At 47.4% G+C, this 19,477-nt stretch overlaps 1 protein-coding gene across 1 annotated transcript; it reads right to left on the bottom strand.

The window, feature by feature from the left end:
- Positions 1–8,202: 8,202 nt before the first annotated feature.
- Positions 8,203–19,474, bottom strand: LOC104399176 (cytochrome P450 4B1-like; the record flags this gene model as incomplete). The annotated part of the gene is made up of 12 exons (XM_010016351.1): positions 8,203–8,371; positions 9,053–9,135; positions 9,659–9,723; positions 10,350–10,483; positions 11,030–11,220; positions 11,769–11,875; positions 12,218–12,369; positions 12,488–12,612; positions 14,155–14,282; positions 14,799–14,843; positions 15,489–15,633; positions 19,424–19,474. Coding segments are annotated over 12 exons (1,395 nt in total), but the record flags the coding sequence as incomplete, so codon positions are not given.
- Positions 19,475–19,477: the final 3 nt, after the last annotated feature.

Genomic DNA, 19,477 nt, shown 5'->3' with positions numbered 1-19,477 from the left:
GGTGGTGTGGCTGTAGGCAAAACAGAGAGAGTATATACAGCATCAAGCTGGTTCCCAGCAAAAGGAGCAGGATGCTTTCAAGGGCATTGAAAGGATATTCAAGACCTTTAACTTTTTCAGAATCTACTGCTGTAAATGGCCTGCTGGGGGAGTGGAGGGTGCGAGGGGAGTGGAGGGTGTGAGGGAATATCTCCTGCATAGGTTGACCCCCCAAGGGTAGGAAAAATAAAGAGTGTAATTGCTAAAAAATTCCATTACGTACCTCCCGTAGTATATGGGTGATGACCACGCTGGGAATGCAAGCCAGACCAGTTTCATGATCAATGAGTCTATTGTGTCACAAGTCATTACTATGAAGTACAGTGAAACAATAACCTTAGCCCAGGACCCCCAGCCGATGAACACTAGAACAGCAAATAGTAGCTGTAAGTAAGGTACAACATGCTGAAACTCTGAGATCAAGCACAACAACTCCAAGAGCAAATACATCAACATTGTGACGAGTGGCTGTTAATCCGAAACAATAAATGCTTATCACAAATAGGATTAGACACACTGGTCAGATCTGTCGTTATCTCAACCCTTCGTGCCCCATGTTGGGTGTCACAAAGAACTGTTGTGGTTTAAGCCCAGCCAGTAACCCAGGACAACCATTTATATTTCCGACCCAGGTCCTTGGAAGGGAAAGGGTTTGTCCTCCCTGCCACACAGCTAGAGGATGCTCAGTGCCCTACAAGGACTGCAGCTCTCAGCTGAATAGTTCACAGACGGACCCTATGGGTTCAGTTAGCTCCACCTTCCTGTCCTTTGGAGGGATGTTCGACTGTGTATCGCACTGCTTTTCAGAGTTCAGCTGTGGATTTTCTGGCTGAACATTGATATCCCTGCTGGCATTAGCTAATGTGATATGTGGTCTCTCTCACGTGCACCATCACCTAGTTCTCAATGGTGGTATTTTGCAAATGCTTGAGCATGATGTGTTGGAAGTGGCAGTTTCTAACAGCGTCCTCCAGCTCCAGCAGTGATGATGCTTCCAGAGTTCCTCATTCACTTCCATGATTGCATCTTGAAGTTGGCAGTCTAGATATTTCCAAGTCAGATGGGATGATAATGCTGACACTGAGACAGCTGTCACTGTGGGTACCCAGGACACAAAAGGCACTGGACATGTCAGCCAGCTCCTACTGTGTGTGTCCAGATGTCTGCTAAAGTTTGGGCTGAGGAGGGGTTCTGTCCGTAGCTTGTGGTAGAATGGTGGTAGAAGACTGCTCTAGAAACACTCTTTTCTCTTGAAAACACCAATCCTATGATTTCCTCTTAGTTTATTCCTGGGCTGCAAATACCTTTTTGCTAGTCTGCCAATAGGAAGACTAAGTTTCTTCAGCATTTCCATAGAAATAGTAATTGCACAAGTTCCTCACGTGGGAAGAGATGACCCAGTCAACACTACAGCTGTCCACATGGCACTAGGCTTTTGTTAGTATGGCAGGAAGATCCATTGGAAAGAGCCGATGACAATGGCTGAAAATCTCTAATGTGCCCCCAGACTTGAGTGCTTTGGCTGCTTGAGCCCTGTCCTAGCACATTTTCATCTCCACAATGTGTCTGTCCCCTGAACTGGACCCCTGTAACTTACATTAAGATGGTGGTTTTGGCTCCTCAGACTGGGAAGAAGAGGAAGGAGGAGTTGTATTCTCTGTCTGGCATTTGTCAGCCTGCTTTCTCCCCATCAGTTGCTGACATACGGCATCCTTTGTGCCAGAGCCTGGTAAGTCATTACAGACACTTCCATTGACAGATTTAAAGATCACACCGGCTCTCCTTGTGTTGCCTTGGAGAACATCCCTGGCAGGCGCTGAAGAGCATTAGCTTTTCACACACTTGGCCATCTCCATGAAGCTAATTGTATCTTGTCATGCTGAGCCAGCTGGATCTGCGCAGAAGTTCAGGGAGTTAAAGGTTGTTCTTCAGGAGGCAGAAGGCTGCAGTCTGTCAGGTTGGCCATTTCTTAGGGAAGGCTTTGGCTGCAGTCAGAGCAAAAATGACCCAATCTGCCATGGCAACTTCACACTCCTGAGGAGGAGCACCTGACGCCATGCACCTCATGGCTGTGGAGGGTGTAGGCGATACAGCTAATACCTCTAGGTCTTTTTATGGTCCTCTATGTGTCCTGCAGCACCATGATTAATGAGCTTCCCATCAGGAGAGGAGGCAGTGAAGGCCAGTTGGCTGGTTGGCCAATTGATTGGGATGTCTGTGGGTTGCAGTTGGTTGGGGGGCTGTTGAAGCTTCTTGCCTACCTGAGGAGGAAGAGAAGGATGAACACACAATGAGCCACTTTTGGGCTGCCTGAACCAGATCTATGGCTCTGCAAGGCGCTTTCAAAATGTGGAGCTGAGCTAGACTGGGCAGGTGAAGGGTGTTAGAAGAGCAATGTTACCATGTGCTTTCTCTTGTTATCACGTGAGGTCACAGAGAGTTTGGACAAGTCTGCCATGGTGCTCAGGATTAACTTTAAAGGTTGAAGTGGTGCATCCTACAAAAGACCCCACTCCTCATCTCCAGTGCATCATGGACTCTACGCCAAAGCTGTCCCTCCACCAGGCTTTTTCCCTCTGAATCAGCTCTAAGAATGGCCTTTAAGGCTCTTTCACAGATCCTCCTCTAGCAAACAGTCCATAAACAACTAACTTCTTGTCTTGCCTTGCCTGTGACTATGGGTGGGAGGGAGTGGAAGGGGAGCTCCGTGACACTGAGAGCATTGGAAGGCGGGATTGCTGCAGTGAAGACCTGCAGCAATCTCGTAAGTCCAGCAATGTCATGTAGTTGTGTGCCTTATAAGGACCACATAAGGAAAACAGGGAGAGCTGGAGGTTGAGCTGGTTTAGGGTGTCCTGTGGTGCCTACCCAATTGCCAGACCATCTGGTCTGGATCTGGGCAGCACCTTTCAGCAATCACCTATAAGATAACTCAGAAATGCCCCAAGACCCAGATATGGAGGTGCCAGGCTGGTGAGCCTGGCTCAGTCTCAGATGAAACTTCCATAACAACATAGAAATTCTCACTAGTGACAAAGTCCCTGGACAATGGGCTTCACCATGGGTTACTGAGCAGGGTGGATTTGTACCCATCTGTCTCCCTGATAGTTATTCAATAACCAGCAACAACTGTTGAGCATGGAGCCAGGGGGACATGGGTTGTCTTGAAAGTCAAATGAGAAGCCAAGTGGTGAGCTGATAGGAAAGGAACATAGGGGGCAGCATGGCTAAGCCTGCATTTATGGGGATATGGAGCAAAAATCTGAGCTTGGGTGATAGCAAAAGTGGGTGCCTAATCCAGCCTTCAGCCTCTGCGTTCTCTTTCACTGGTGGAGGGGATAGAAATGCCTTTCTCATGTATTTCAAAGGTTTCATGGCAAGAGGGGCCATGGACATTCTGTCTGACTCTTAGCACAGTCTGGGGAAGACAACTCAGGGGTTTTTGCAGGGGCAGAAAGCATGAAAGTCCAAAAGGAAAAATGAAATGGCCACAGAGTTGCAAGTAGAGAAAAGTGAAAGGGGACAGCACTGATCTGGTCATCGTAAGGGATTGGGACAAGGCCAGAAACAGTCTGCTTAGCACCAGGAGAACCCCCAGCACTGTCGCTCCCAGGCAACCTGAGGTAGGGAGCTTCTGAAAGACTATCCCAACATGAAAAAGCAGCTACAAGGGTCTCCTGGTAGCCGGAGAGGTTGGCAGGGTGAACAGAGGCTTGGCTTCACCAAGGACGTGTGGGACTGGCTAAACACATTTGGGTGTCAAAGGAGTCCTGCACGGCTGGCTCGATGCCGTGGATGTCCACATGATGGCAGTGTATGACATGCCGGCTCAGGCCATAAACATGAAAACAACCCGTTACACTGAAGAATTCCCAACCATGGACAGATCAGGCTGTGGAAATGAGTTTCAGGTTCTTGACAATTGCTCCACTTACTTCAGACACCTAAAGAGAAGAACGAGAGGATCTTCCTCGTTGTTTTAACTCATCCTGTTGCCATTCATTGCAGAAGAACTGTTTTAGTGAGCAGGTGAAATTTGGGTGGCAAATCAGTACTTTGCCCCAGAACATGACCTCGCAGCAGCTGCTTTCCCTGGATGTGCCTGTGTTTGTTTGGGTAGGAAGAAGAGCCCGGGCCCATCTGTCCCTGTGTGTTCCTGCAGCGCTCAGTGCTGACAGATGAAATGTAGTTGTAATGCCAAAAAAAATAATAACCTTTCAAGCTTCCAAACACATGATATATGAGGAAATCACAGCAAGAGCCCAGCCAGTGTTGCAGAGTAATGCGAGCTGCCTGGATCCCATCTGACTACACATGTCTCAGGGATGAATTTATATCTAGAAGCATTTAATACAGCTGTCATACAAATAGGTTGCAATACTTACTTCATTTACAGGCTGCTTCCAGTGTAAAATCCCAGTGGAGTTTACAGGGAAATTGCTGGTAGCATTGTCAGACCATGGGTTTGCCTGGAGAGCAGCATGGGTGCTGTGCCCTGCAGAACTCCCTCTCACCGCTGGTTCTGCTGCTCCTGGTGTGCTCAGCAGCATGAAAGGAAGTACCACAAGCAGGCTGTGATGGATGGCATACCCTTTGTATGACAAGGATGTGGCTGGACAGCTATTATGACAGTCTCTGAGGGGAAAGGAATAACTGTGTGAGTAGATGGTGTCCTTGCTGTGCTCTTATTGAAAGGCCAAGCTATAGCAATGAGGAAAAATACAGAATCTTTTTAACCAAAACAAAGACTTAGCCGGCTGCAACCCACATAGCTTGTTAAATTAGTTTTCTGAAGGTCTGAGTCAGGCAGTCCAAGGTCAGCTCATCAGCTCTGCAACTACCCTTGCTGCAGAAGGTAGGGAAGGATTAAAGAAGGAGGAAACCTCTCTGCATCTAGTCCTTCACTGTCTTTATTGCTCTGAGTTATACATCCCACGTGACCAGGTCTTTTATTACTACCATGTCTCTGATATCCAGGAGTGGAAAGGTAACTGCGGGAAGGCACTGTCAGAAATTACATGCTGGAATGATCTGGCTCACTCTGGCACTGGGACACCATGGCCTCAGAAGCCCTCTTGCAGCCTCAGCCCAGCTCTCCAGTTCAAAAGCAGAGCAGCTATGGAAGATGTGGGATGCAGGATGCGGGAGGCAGGATGCAGGATATGAGAGAAGGGATGCGGGATGCAAGATGCGAAATGTGAGATGATGCAGGACATGGGATGCAGGATGTGGAATATGGGATGTGGGATGAATGCAGGATATGGGATGCGGGGTGCAGGATGTGGGATGCAGGCTGGCTGGCCTGGCATGCAATGCCGTCCCACATGGCTTGTGGAGCTGGGCTGCAATACATGCTGTTATTTAGAAGAGTGGGACTCTAGTACCTGGCTTTGGAGGCTGTTAGCATCAAGGAGGGCTCTGTGTGCAGATCATCTGATGTTGGTTTTGGGTGTGCAACTGCAGGGGCAACTGGGCTTCGCTCCTTCCCAGTGCCAAGAAGCCACATACACAGCCTGGAGGGGAGGATGGGAATGCTGCAAGAGCATCTTTCCTTTTCCTTGTCAGATATGAAGAGGCAGATTTTCAACAAATCCTAAAAGTCACAGGGGAGACAATGACTGAAGAGGGGGAAGGCAGAAGCAGCCTGGCTTTTCCGTCCCAAGGCCAGGAACATTCACATGTTGGATAATCCAGTTGAAAAAGCAGCAGGGCAGCCTTTCCTCTACCCTGATTCAATATGCTCCCAAAAAACAGACCAGAGGTACCCTGCTGTAGCATTATACCATGTTCATTGCCTTCTTTGGGCCTTGGGATTATGCAGCAAAAACAGTGACCTGCTCTTAAAACCTTTGAAAATACAGATTCCCCAGATGACCTATGTTAGGGCTTAAGAAACCTTAGGGACCGCTTTATGCTATGCAATCTGTATCTGCCTAAATGCAGTTTAGCAGCTGCCATTTCACAGAACCATAAAATCATAGAATAGTTGGGGTTGGAAGGGACCTTTAAAGGTCATCTAGTTCATCTAATCAATTTATTTCCCCAGGGATGGTTATGCTAGTTCCCCTAGTTTGATACCTTTTTACCTACTCCCTTTCAGCAAGTGCACCATGATGTCAGCCTTGTGCTCTTCCTCATCGGATGTTGTGGCTTTAATCTTTCACATTTGCATGTCAAGGTTCATCTACTCTTTTTTAGATAGCATTTTATTTTTCCCAATCTTATCTTGAAAAGAAAATTGAATCCAATATAGAGATACATTTGGTTATAGTAACTCAGCAATTTTGATTAGAAATTTTCTCATTTTACACTTTAGAATATGTAGGCAAGATACCTTATGGAGTAAATGTAGTTGCCTTTATACTTAGATATCCAGACAGGGTTGAAGGACACTATCTCATTTCATCTAGTGAAAGGGGATGCAAGTGAAAAATTTTTGATAAGTATTTGTATTTATATATCCAAGTATGATGCTTACTTTAATTACAATGGCAGGATATTAGTGATTTGTATTATCTTTGTCAGCCTCTATATCTACTAAATACATTTTGGAGAGATTGCTGCCTATCAGTCATTTCCCCTCTTCATTTTGTCAAGGGCTGTGCCTGTCTCTTGTGCTTTGTGCTTGTGCTCATGGGCCTGCATCCCATTCACTGCAGCATTTTCTCTATTTATCAAGATAATTTTGTTTCCTGATAGCACCCTCCAAAGAGCTCGAGGCATCCTGTAGGCTTATGACATTTTACATTTTAATAAGCATACTCCATCTCTCTACACTGCAGGGATATCTCTGATGCCAACTCGAGAGCTGCACCTTGTGTCTGAAGAAGGGACAGGCAGCTGGAGTGAGCATCCGCTGCAAAACGGTTCTGTGTTGATGTTCCTGCTTCTATGAGAGGAGCTGGCTCAGGCTGAAATAAATTGGATTAACTCAGAAGCAAAAATAAGCTGAACTGGGATTCAGATTGGCATAGGCAGAAAGCCAACACTGCTGAAGGGCAGGGAATAGAGATGAAAAAGCATATGGAAAAGCACATTTACTGAGAAATTTTATTTTCATTTTACTTTCTAGAGTCCTGATTCATTCTTGATTAGCAACAACTGAAACTGTGTGCTGCCTGTGACTGAGCTGCCATTTGACAAGGACTGCCTTTACACATAAGCTTAAATGTATTTTCAAAATGTATCTTTCTCATTATAAGTTCAGATTACTTCTTTTAGTGGAATTCATTACAAAGGAAGGAAGTAGCATCATCATTCAGGTTATAATATGGGGGTTAACAAGTTTCTGATTTTTTCTTAAGAAAATTGTTTTTGTCCTGGGAGATGAGACTTCTGAAAATTCTTGGTTTTCACAGGAACAGAAGTTTGAAAAGAGAAAAGGCATTTGGAGTATTATACATTGGACTCCTGTTAAGGGGTTGCCCATGGAAAGAGAAGCTCTCTTGGCTGCAACTGGACACATATGGGCAGGGGCCCAGGCTGACACCCCCAGGGTTGTCTCTTACACCTCATAGGTTTCCTCTTAAACTCCACTATCTAAAGGGGTTTTACACTGTATTTGTGACACAGTGGGCAAACATCAGCAATGAAAACTGAGGCAGCTGCTCTTACAGGAATAATAATTGGTTTTTTAACACAAAAATTACAGAGTATTTTGCAGTTCAGGCAGAATTTTTGAGCCCAAACTGGAATCAGTGTTTTCAACAAAACAGAATCACATTGAGTGTGAAAAGAGACAGAGAGGTCTGCCACAGGCTGTCCCTGCTGCAGGAGAGGAGGGCAGACCTCTAGGCACTGAGGAAGGTGCTGACAACGGTGCAGGGCTGGGAACAATCATGGATTCAGCCAGAACATGAGTGCAAAGGTAGGATTTGGTAAAGGAATAACCTGGTGGGACCTTCCCTTACAACAGAGCAAGGGAATAGCCAGCACAGAGGCATGACCATGTGTGGCTGCACTGAGATTGGTGCTCACAGAGGTAATGGGCCTGTGCAATACCATCCAGGCCAGCTGGTCTCAGGCTGAAAAGGGTTTTCAGCTCGTAGAAGAGGCACAGAAATCTTCATTCCAAAATCCTGCCCTGCACTTTTTGCCCCAGAGAAATGTTGTCCCGTCATCTGCTTGGTCCCTCCCTCCATCAGAGGCAGATGTTTTCCAGCATCAGCGGATTTTCTTTAGATACAGGTGAATCCCGTTCTTGGAGCGAAGAATGATCTGGGGTATTTTGCAGGGAGGCTTGGCAGGATCAGGCGAGAGCTCGAAGCGGAGCAGGGTCAAGGCCAGAGCCACCTTCATCTCATTCATGGCAAACTGCTGCCCGATGCAGTTCCTGGGGTAAAACAGAGCAGCTCAGCCATTCCCAGATCCCAGCCCTCTCACACCAAAACACAGTCCTTCCCCTCCGCAGCTCTGGGGGCCCCAGGCAGTGTTTTCGGTAGCAAAAGCAAGGGCATAGGCTGAGCAGAGGGAATCTGGAGTAGCTCCAGGTGTGAGTTCAATAAGAGGGAGGACAGATGGGGAAGCCAAAGGAGAGGCCAGGAGAGCTGAGGTGGTGGGTCTCCAAGGATCTGCAACAGGACATAGGGCAAAGGGAAGGATTTGGAGCAGAGGAGAAGAGGGAATCAAAGGGCAGGGAGGTGGGATAGGGTCTCTGCGTCAAGTAGAGGAGGGGAGCAGGTAAGCCCAGGATGCTGCAGGCTCCCTGCATGATGCCAGCAGGATGCTCCACAGCTTTGGGACCTGGTTCCCTGTCTTCATGAGGGGCCTGGCAAAGTTGCCTTCCCATTTCATCTGCTGGTATCAGAACCCCTCTATGGCACAAATGGTTATTATATGCTTGTGAACTGTTCAACACTGCAGGGCCACGACTTCAGGCAGTGGGCTCTGAGAGCACCCTGTGAGTGCTTCCCCATAGCAGTTACAGCAGCAGCGCACACATCTCAGGCTGAGCAGTCTCCAGGGATGCATGCTGTCTCTCCCCTCTACTCCTTCAGCATTCAATACACTTTACCTTATTCCAGCAGAAAAAGGTAGAAAGGCATGAGAGTGTCTGCCAGAGATGTTTTCCGGGGAAAACCTCAAAGGGTCAAACACCTGGAAATGAGGAACATGCAGCAAGAAAAAGCGATTATTTAAGGAACAAAGCACTGACTGGTATCTTCAGACACGTGACACCCCATCATTTCTGAACAACCCCATTGGAGAGAGGATTCATTCTGAGATGGACTGAAGCTCATACACCAGACTCCCTTGCTTTCTACTGAGGCTGGCAATAGTGTTGCCAAGATAAGCCAGACACAGGCATGGTGAAAGCTGTGAAGCCAGAATTCAATATTCCACCTATAGACTGAGTGAAAAATCATCTCTTTGCCTGTTAATACAAGCAGTTCTTTGAAGCACTTTGGTTTACTGTTTGGGCAGCATCCACCCTAATGTTGCCGTCTGATCACAGCTGGCCAAGACTAACACCAGGCAGTTGCTTCTCAGCATGATTCCTGTGGGCAAAAACGTTTGGGAACAAGGGGGAGCTCTGCTCTCCTGCTAACAGGTAAAGGGGATGATGGAAGAGGCATAACATAAACAGAAAAAATCATTAGAAAGGGAAAAGAAAACTCACCAAAGGGTCTTTCCACACTGCAGGATTTCTGTGAATGAGATAAATGCTTATCGCAGCAATGCTGCCTGTAAAGCAATTGAAGAGGAGAAAAGGGCTCAGTGACAAAGAAACTAAAGGGAAGGTTGCAGCATGCTCACACAAAGGTCTGTCTAAATCATCATGGTCTTATCTGTCAGCTGGAAACCCTATGAAGGTTTTGTCATTGGCTTCAGAGAAAACTAAGCATTTTCCATTTATTTAGTTGTAAGTAGCCAAGCAGTGGAAATGAGGAAGCCACTGGGAGTGTAGGCTCATCATCCCCCCCACCTGCCCACTTGTATGCCAAATCAGAGAAGGAAAAAAGCAGCATAGGAGAATTCCCATGCCACAAGTTTGGATGGGACCAGTCCCTGTCCCTCCCTCACCAAAATGGGTCAACCATGAGGTTGTGCTTGGTCAGGAAGAGAAGGGGCTTTTGGCATAGGCACAGCTGCCTCATAATGATAATGGCAGGAAAGGTCCACAGGGATGCTACTGTACAGCCCAGTCTGTCAATGAGATGCTGACATCTGCACAGTCCTATGTGAACATCTGTGCCAGCAAGGAGCAGGTCACAGAGGCAGGGCTGTCACCTTTGCTCTGCAGCAGGCTGCAAGGACATGGCTGATGTCCAAGAGCACAGTTGTGTGAATGAGGAATGGGATTTACAGACCTTCTGGCAAGGTGCGTCCATCGGGGAAGGTGATGGGTTTACTGAGCTGCCGGGAGACACCAGGTACTGGTGGGTAAAGGCGAAGGCTCTCCTTGATGCACATGGTGCTGTAAGTCATCTTGCCCAGGTCCTCCCTGCCAGGACAGAGGTAGGCTGAGCCCCATGCACCACCTGCTGCCCTGCGCCAGGAGGCCCCTTGTCCCACATCCTTCAGCCCCCCAGGCAGACCCCCTTGCAATGGATTGGTCATACAGAGGGACCTGCAACATCCAGCCACAGGCTGCTGCAAGCTAGGAACCCCAGGTTACCTCTGAACAACCTTAACAAACTCTGAACAAGGTCAAGTGCAAAATGATTGAGAAAGGTAAAAAGCTGCAACTACAGTGTCCTGTGGCAAGAAAACAGGTGAGAGCAAAGAGCAATGATGGTGGCCCAGGTCTTGGCACAGCACCCAGTCCCTCCTAGTCTGGAGTGGATTTTCTTGTGTCTGTCCTGGTATATGAGCCCTGAAGGGCAGGGAGGCAGATTTAGCTGGAGGATCCAGTATCTGCTCTGCCCCATGAAGTCCCTGTACATGCAGCAACCTTTAGCACCCGGCTTTTGAGCCTTGAAGACGCTGCTCACTTAGAAATGGCAGCGATGGGGAAGAAGTTACCAGCTGAGGCAATGTGCAACCTTACCACTGAAGAGTCTCCCGCTGCCCCAGGATCCCCTGGATCTCCTCCCGGCACCGTGCCTGGTGCTCGGGGTGTAGCGCCAGGCAGTACAAGAGCCAGGAGATGCCACTGGCTGTGGTATCATGGCCCTCAAACATGAACGTGTCCACCTCAGCACGCAGGTCCTCATCAGACAGGCCAGCTCCATTCTCATCCTAACAGATCAGAGACACTTTCAGTGGCTTATATACAAAAATAACATCTATAACATATAATATATAACACGTTAATAGATAATAGATAACAGATCATACAGGTAAGATAATGATATATATATTATAGTGGCCCATATATATGTATATAAAAAACAAAAAAATAGTATCCCAGGAGGGACTATTATATTCTTTTAGCTATTGCAAAGGGAGTGGTGATGCTCCTGATATATCTATAAACACAATCAATCTCTGTTTAGACTGAATTCAGGCACTTTTTCCTTCACTTAGAAAGCTCTTTATCCACCCATGTTCAAGCACCAGGATTATGAAATCCCTCTGCATGTTGTATTCCCCAACAGATGCTACCAGCACTTCAGTGATGGAAAATTGGATCACCTTGGCCTCTCCTGCTCTGGGCAGGACTGGGCTAATTTGTTTTAATGGCTTGTGCAGTCCTGAGGGTCTCTGGTGGTCTGTGGCACCCCTGCAAAGACTGACTGGTTTTTGCACCCTGCTGCCCTGCCGCACACCCACTCCTCTCCGCTCACTTTGGCACACAGCAGAATGTCCAAGAAGTCCAAATGTCTCTTCTTCTGGATCTTTTCAAATTCCTGTTCGTCTTTAAGGGACTCCTTTCGCTCGCGGATCACCTTGTCTGGGGAAGAAAGAGTTAAGGGGTCAGCAGGGGCAGGAGATAGGCACCTGAGATGGTGTTGCCTGCAGCACCCATCCCTTGTCTCACCAACCTATGGTCCATAACAGCACCATCCCCAGAGGGGAATTCCTCCACAGTCCAGTTTAATAACACAGAAGCTGTAAGACCCTCTGGCTTTATGCCTAGATCAGACAACTGCTGCAAGCTGATGCCCCCCTGTGACCCAGGTCTGAGCCTCTCGGCAGGATCACTGCATGGGCAAGGAGGTAACTCAATTGCCTCTGGTTAGCCGTCACTCATCCTGTTCTAAAGCTCTGGGAGAGGATGAAGGCAGGGGAATACCTGTGTGCTCGTGAGCAAGCTGGCAGTACTTCCTGAACTGAAATCCATGGGGGCTGAGCCAATAAATGATGTCATTGTGGTACGGGAAGATGCGGAGGCGCTGGTGCACCATGTGGCATATGTCGTAGACAGCCTGGATGTAGGTGTTTTTCCTGGAGGGAAAGGAATGGTGGAAGTTTGTACATTTGGGACCACCACGGCAAGCGAGTTGCCTGTTTTCCTTCTGAGCTGCAAAAGTGTCTGCCAGGGTTTGGGGCAGCCAGCACTGACCTGTTGGTCTGGCAGTTGCTGTGACAACTGAAGGCACATTTCATGATGCTGTCGAGAGTCATCAAGCTGATGTGCTCAAAGAGCTCCACCGGTTTCCCATCTGTGATCAGCTGTTCCCATTTATCCTAGGGCACAAAGGAGACAGAAATGAGAAGGTAAGGGACAGTTCTACATGATCTGCAGTCACTCACTGGTTAAGTGACTAGTGCTCATCTAGGGATACATCCCAGAGAAATGGAAGAAGGAGGATCTCATAGTTGCCATCAAAATCCTGGAGAAGAGAAGCCAAGATCAGGATGGTTAATACAAGAGTTGCCTCAGGCAGCTCCTACTCTGGAATTCTGGCAGACGTGAGCCCTCGTACACCCTACCCTGGGGCAAGGGAACCCTGGAAAAGCCCAGGACATGTACACTGCTGGCTGATGAAGCACGTTACCAAAGCCACCCTTAGGGTACAGTGCCTTTTCTGCACAAGAGCAGCATATGTGGGCATTGGGCTTCACCAAGCCTGCCTTCAAGTATGTGTGACTTTGGTGCCTAAAATACAAACTTCTGACCAAAGGTGTTCCTCCATCCCATGATCTCTCTGACACTGTGTTTTTCCAGCATATAATATAGAAGCTTTTGCTCAAGTCTTCCCATAGGCGACCCCTAGAGAAACTATAAACAGTGTCTCTCCTGCCTGGCAGACATGATATGATGTTGAATCCCCTGTTCCTTCGTTGCTGTAAGGAATCAGTGGACATAAAAGCTGAGAAAGGAGGGAGATGGAGGAACACAGTCACATCTGAGCTCCCATAGCTTGAAATCAGGCTTGGGAAAAGGGCTTATACAGATAGACTTATGTCCTTAGCACATACCACGATTGCCACCTGGTGGCATGAGTTCCAACAGCAGTCCCTTTGCATCGTCTGCAAGGAGTTGTAAACTGACAGACGCTTGTGTGCAGCGCAAAAGCTGTCCTGACTGTGCCCTGGGCCAGTGGAAGGGAGGACAGACAGGATCCATGTGGAGCTGCTGGGGAGGTTAGATGGAGGGAGGCAAAGGAGAAGAAATAGATCTGGCACCCAGATTCCTACTGGTCCGCATGCACTAAGCCTGGTGCCCCTCACCTGCAACTCACACTGGTTTCCATCGTGCCCAACTCTGACAGATGGAAGAACAGTGTGGTTTCACTGTGTATTAGGCAAGGCAGGGATTGCAATTCAGTCATGGGTATGTTGACAGCAAATGATACCCTTTAACCTTAGGTCACAGTATAGCTCTTCTCCAAACTTTGTCCTTTCAGAATTTATTATGAACCTTTATCTATTTCAACTCTTCATTTTAAAAAAACCCAACCATCTTATAAGAAGTTGCAGTTGAGATTGAGATTATGCACAGTTTGGGAATGGTAGTAACATCCTCAAATCTTAGCCACAGAGCCCAAAGCAGTACCATAGGCATAGTCCCTGCAGAGAGGCTCAATCTGCCCATTCCCTTTCAACTCAGGGGCAGGGATTTGTGGTTCCTCAGAAAGCTCAACCACCAGGACACAACCTGTCCCTACAATTACCAGGCTGTGAGTAAGGGTACACCAAGAAAACTGCTTCAGCATTTACCCACTAACCCATCAGGATCAGGGAAAAGAAAACAGGGCAGAGAGAGGAGCATCATTTGGGTCCTACCAGCATCACATTAGTAGACTCTGCCATCAGGGCCACGTACGGTTTCAAGATGTCGTAATGAAACCCCGGAGTCAGGAGTCTTCGATGCTGGTGCCATTTTGGCCCATGTAAGATCAGCAACCCTTTCCCTGGGAAAACACAGGCAAGGCATGTTTTGCTGGGCACAAGCAGGCTGCTTTCACTTGCCTGCAGACACAGGCTCCGCCTGCAAGGAACATTATTAGATCTAGGCTGCTACAAGAGAGTATTTCCAAGTGTCGCCAACAGCTCTGGGTTTCCCAGAGATGACACAGAGCTGCCTCCCAAAGGAAACACTAGCACTGCTGGAGCTGAGAAGTTCAGATCAGTAGATGCATTTTTCACCAGTCCTCCACTGAATCTGAGCTTCTCCCATCACCACCCTTTGCTATGTATGGACACATAAGTGGTTCTCATTTGTAAGTATGACTTAATGTCTGAGCTTTCTTTCCTCAAATCACAAACCTCCCCAATGTTATGTAGCACCTTTTTCAACAAATGTAATAATTTCAGGAAGCTTTTAGCTGCAACTGCATCAAGGAACAAGCACAATGCTGTTTATTTATAGCATGTTCTCGACTAACTGCAGAATTATTCCTAGTAGGCAAAGCCCTGGAAATACATACCTATCCATGGGACAAGGTGTTTATAACTGATGTTATCCTTGGGATCTGTTAAAAAAAAAATCACCAAGAAAGAGAAAATAAAATTGCAAATGTTTCAGTAGCATCAACCCACTTGTTTGAACCTAAAAGTTCCCTGTGTGCTCTCACTTTTGGTTGGGTAGGAAGCAGAATGGGTGGCATCCCTGCAGAATTCATCAATATTTCACAACAAAACAACAGTGTCTGTGTGGGAAACACAGATTAAAAGCAGATGCCCAGACTGGAAAAAAACCACCAATAACATTGGTAGTCCAAAGTCTGTACTGTGTGATAAATGATTAACCTTCCCAGACGTCACTGTTTAGCACCTTTCTCTCTCACTGCACTAAAGATAATTCTGTGCAGTAGGAGCCAAGGCTCTAAGCTGAGAAAACAGCTCCCAGCTCTCTTCTGGGTTCAAGCACCAAGAAGAGAACTTTTCAAGGAGCATTTGAGGAAGTTCGATGTGCAATTAATTTGGAGGGGCCCCAGTCATCCCCGCAGGCTTGTGCCTGAAGCACCCAGGCATGACACGAAGGAGGGGTATGTCTCCATGCCTTTAGGTGATTTCTGCAAGACAGAAAACCTGCCTTGCTGTGAATTGTTTAGGCTGGCATGGGTAATCAGCAAGCTGTGGTTGCTGCTTCACAGCTGAAGGCATCATCTCCTCACCTCCTCTGGACAGCAGAGCTTTGGCATAGTCGGGATTGGTGACAACCAGGAATGCTGAGAAACTCCCAAACCAGACAGGGTGAGCGTGTAGGTACTTCTGTGCCCAGATCTCTGCCTTGTCCAGCACCTCTTCCTCCTTGAGAAACTAATTGTGGAGAAGTAAAAAGAGGAAGAATACATAGAATCAGAGAAAAAATAAATAATCTCTCAGTATACTGCCTTAAAAAGCTCAAGGTCTTTCTGCATCACAAAACCAGGTAATGGCAAAGAAAGTGTTGTCCCTCTGGGTTTGTACGAGAAGTAGAGATGCTTGTTACTTTTAAACCACATATAAAATAATCCTTCCTTATCACTTGACCCTAACCATGGAGAACATGCTTAGGAACAGTGGTGGTGCCTATTAGTTCATGTACTTTGTCTGCTCTTTTTAACATGGCCACCAAAAAGAAGACTTAGATTTGCCCCAGACAGCAAGTGCATTTTGTGGTGCATAGATACATTGTCACTTGCACATGGGTGAGCAATTAGCTCCCTGCACTCGTGAGAAAATACAGCAGCACTTTCACAGCAGCCAACAGCATCGCTGCTGTATCTGCCCCAGTGCAATGATGCCTCCTGACCAGGAAACCTGAGTCACAGCTTCCTCCAGCCATTTAGGTGGAGAAGGCCAGTGTTCAGGTAAAATTCAACAAAGTAAGTCCAAAGTCGCCAATGGATTGTACAGAGGAGGGGATAACCTTGATAACGTTAGATTAAGATTTCATTGATTTCCATTAATTGAATTCAATAGGGAATGAAGAGCTGGTGCTCTCAGAAGGGTTCATCTCCAGTCCTTGGAAGCTGCAATCTGAGGAGTAACATGGTCATCAGCATCCTTATCAGCAGCACTCGCATGTTGACTCTTCAAAAGTGATCACTGGTTTATTGCTTTTATAGCCAGTGGTGTTGTACATTAAACAGGAAATAGGCAAAGAACAAGTGGAAAGATTGGTGGCAACATCCAAAGTCAGAGGCAGAGAAAAAAAGATCACAGAGACAAATCTGTGTAAGAATTCTGCTTTCATTGAACAGAAACTACTCTGCCACTATATACAGGGGGAAGGATTTTGATGAGCTAGGGCTGACATAGCTGCTGCTGCTTTGAGCTGGAGCTTGAAGTTTAATTACACTTGCATCCTGGCACAGAAATCAGCCACAGAGTCACTGTATTGACTGAGTCAAGTGAATATTTGCTCAGTTGCTTTGGTGCTGAGTTAGCTCAGCTCAGCATTTAGTTTGGCGAGTGTTTCTCAACCCAGAGGATGGCTTGTACTCAAATAATCACCCATGTCAGGCTTGTCTCAGAGAGGATGCTCAGGAGCCACAGGGCATCTGCCAGGGCACTGCATGGGCTGTGTGGGGGCACATCCAGGCTCCATGCTCCAAGGCTGAACCCCCTTCCTTGTGGGCCAGGGTGTCCCTGTAGCACATCCTGTGTGTCTCCCACATTCCGCAGAATGACAAATTACATTCAGTTATCACTTATGATAGAAAGTTGTTGTTCAACTTCTCTTGCTCATGCTCAAGATTTTGGATTTATTAAAGAGAACCATCAATTGCTCTGGTTGCAGGGGTCAAGTTTTGGGGTAAAAGGAGGCAGCCCTTCCCAGCACCCACCCCTTCAGCAATGGCAGAAGAAATGGGGCTTGGCATGGTGCCTTTAGCTGAGTAATACTTGAATGTGTGGAAGTCCCTTTGATATGGCTGCTTGTGCTTCCTCCCGTCACAAAATCACAGACGGCATAAATGGAAGTAATCGGGAGATGCTGAACAAGCCTCGCTGGCAGAAGTCCTAATACTGGAAGCCTTTGCATGTAACCTTGGTTCTGGAGTGCTACCTTTAGTCTGTGCTATCAAGAACCATCCCTGCACTGGCAGGGGGTCAGACAGGTTTATCTGAGAGGTTACTCCCAAGGTGATTAACCTCTACCTGCCATGCCAAGCACTCCTGGTGCAGAGGGTGTAAAGTCCTATGGGCTGTGGAGGAACGGGAGCGGAAAGCTGCTTCTTAACCAAAACTCCAGCTACCAGGTTGTGCATGAAAGACCATCACTTCTACTTCTTCCTCCCTTGGGGTCTTCAGAAGAAAAGTATAACCACCTCTTGGATCTAAGGAAGAAAGGTAATAGCCTGATCTCATGCTGAAATGCAACTCTTGAAATGGGTCCAACACTAAAAGCATCTGGAAACAGGCACTTAAAGGCGCTTTTAATGGCTACGCACTGATAGTAAAGGAAACAGAAAACACTGAAGCAGAAACCTAAGCACGAAGCTGCGCTGTGCTCAGAACCAGGCTGGCTCATCTCCTCCTGCTGCCTGCACAGGGCAGATGCAAGCAAAGGCTGCCAAGGGACTAGACAGTCCCCCCGCGCCTTGCTCTCCTCTGCTTCCCAGCAGCTGTGGCCATGGGAAGTCTGTTTGGCCAGCTCGGGGCTGGCACTCTGGGTTTTAAATAAGTCATGCTGCTGCAGTGAGACACAACCTACACAACCCCTCCTGATATTTCAATGTTGTTTCTACTGGGTGATTTGGATAAGCAGAGATTAATACCTGAGAATGGTCTAAATCAGCTATGTATTCCTGGGAGACCCAATCAAAGCATGACAAATATATTTGAGATATTAAATGGACCTGAATGAAACTGGCAATGAGTCAGTTTAAATCAACAGAATAGGATATGTCAGTGTTCTCAATACAGCTCTCAGGTCCTCTTCTGAGGTGCATGTAAACCTTGTATTCAGCATGTACCCAGAGCATTGCCAGTTTCCTCGCTGGCTCAATGAACTGTTTGCCTCTGAGGAATTCAGCAGCATTTAATCAGCAATTGATTAAATTTGCAAAACAGGAATTCTTCAAAAAATACCATCTGAGGTAAAAGTTGAGCTGGGAACAAGTGGCACAAATGATTAAATCCCATTCCAGGATAAATAGTCACAACTGACATACAGTAGAACATTTTTAATTGCAGTTTTAAAGTCTAACTGGCAGCGCAACAAAGCCCTGAACTGGCCCATCTTCATGCTTACATTGCCAAAAGACTGCCTGTCCCGTCCTGAGCAGCAAAACTGGGGCGAGCCCTAAGAGGTCCCCTCCAGATTTCACAGCTACTTTTCAGGGTGCCAGTGATTTAATGTGCCACAGATTTGGCCAGGGCAGGGCATCAGCAGAGCCCAGGGTGATTTTAAGTAGCACACACGAAAAAGCCTTTTGCATCAGGCAGCTCAGTTACTCCTTGTGAAGTAGCTGATGAGTTGTGGAAATCTGTTTGCCAAGGCAGCCACGCTGATTTGTGGGGGCAAGCACATACTTCGGGGAATAGTCACCCACACCACGAATGCCCAGAACAAAGCTTACTTATGTACATGGGTTTAGTCAGTCGTGGCTTTAACGCAACCTTACAAAGATCTGTGGACCCTGGAATGTGTTTTATGGCTTAAACATGACTGAAAATGATCAGGCCATAAGACGATGCAAGCTGGCAAGGGAGAGAAGGTGCCTCTAGACGCTGGGACCACTGCACATCTTCTCAGCATCATAGCAGCCATGTCCTGGCTGTCACAGGAGCAAAGAGGTGACAGCAGAGCCAGAACAGAGCAGCTTTGGCACCAATGCCGGGTTTACACCCTTACCCACTCCACATTATGTGATCTTTCTTTACTTGCAAGCCAGTTACCACCTCCTTCTACCGTGTATTTTGCAGCAGCCTGCGTGTGCTGTTCTTCAGTCACCACAAGCAGAGACAGCAGTTTGTATGGCTGAGAAGAAGGATGCTCTTCTTTCCCTTACCCCGGCGGCTAGGAGAAGCAATTCACCTGGACCACAGGGACAAGTCCCCGCAGCATCATCCCCACCCGGCATTACCCCACCCGGCAGCGCAGACCCGGCTCTCTCCCTACCTCATGGACATGACCCAGGAGCCAGTGTGTCGGGTGCCCGGGGAAGTCGGCCAG

This window comes from Nestor notabilis, unplaced genomic scaffold (genome assembly GCF_000696875.1).
Source record: "Nestor notabilis isolate BGI_N333 unplaced genomic scaffold, ASM69687v1 scaffold19020, whole genome shotgun sequence".
NCBI lineage: Eukaryota > Metazoa > Chordata > Aves > Psittaciformes > Psittacidae > Nestor > Nestor notabilis.
This window is presented reverse-complemented; position numbering and strand designations above follow the sequence as displayed.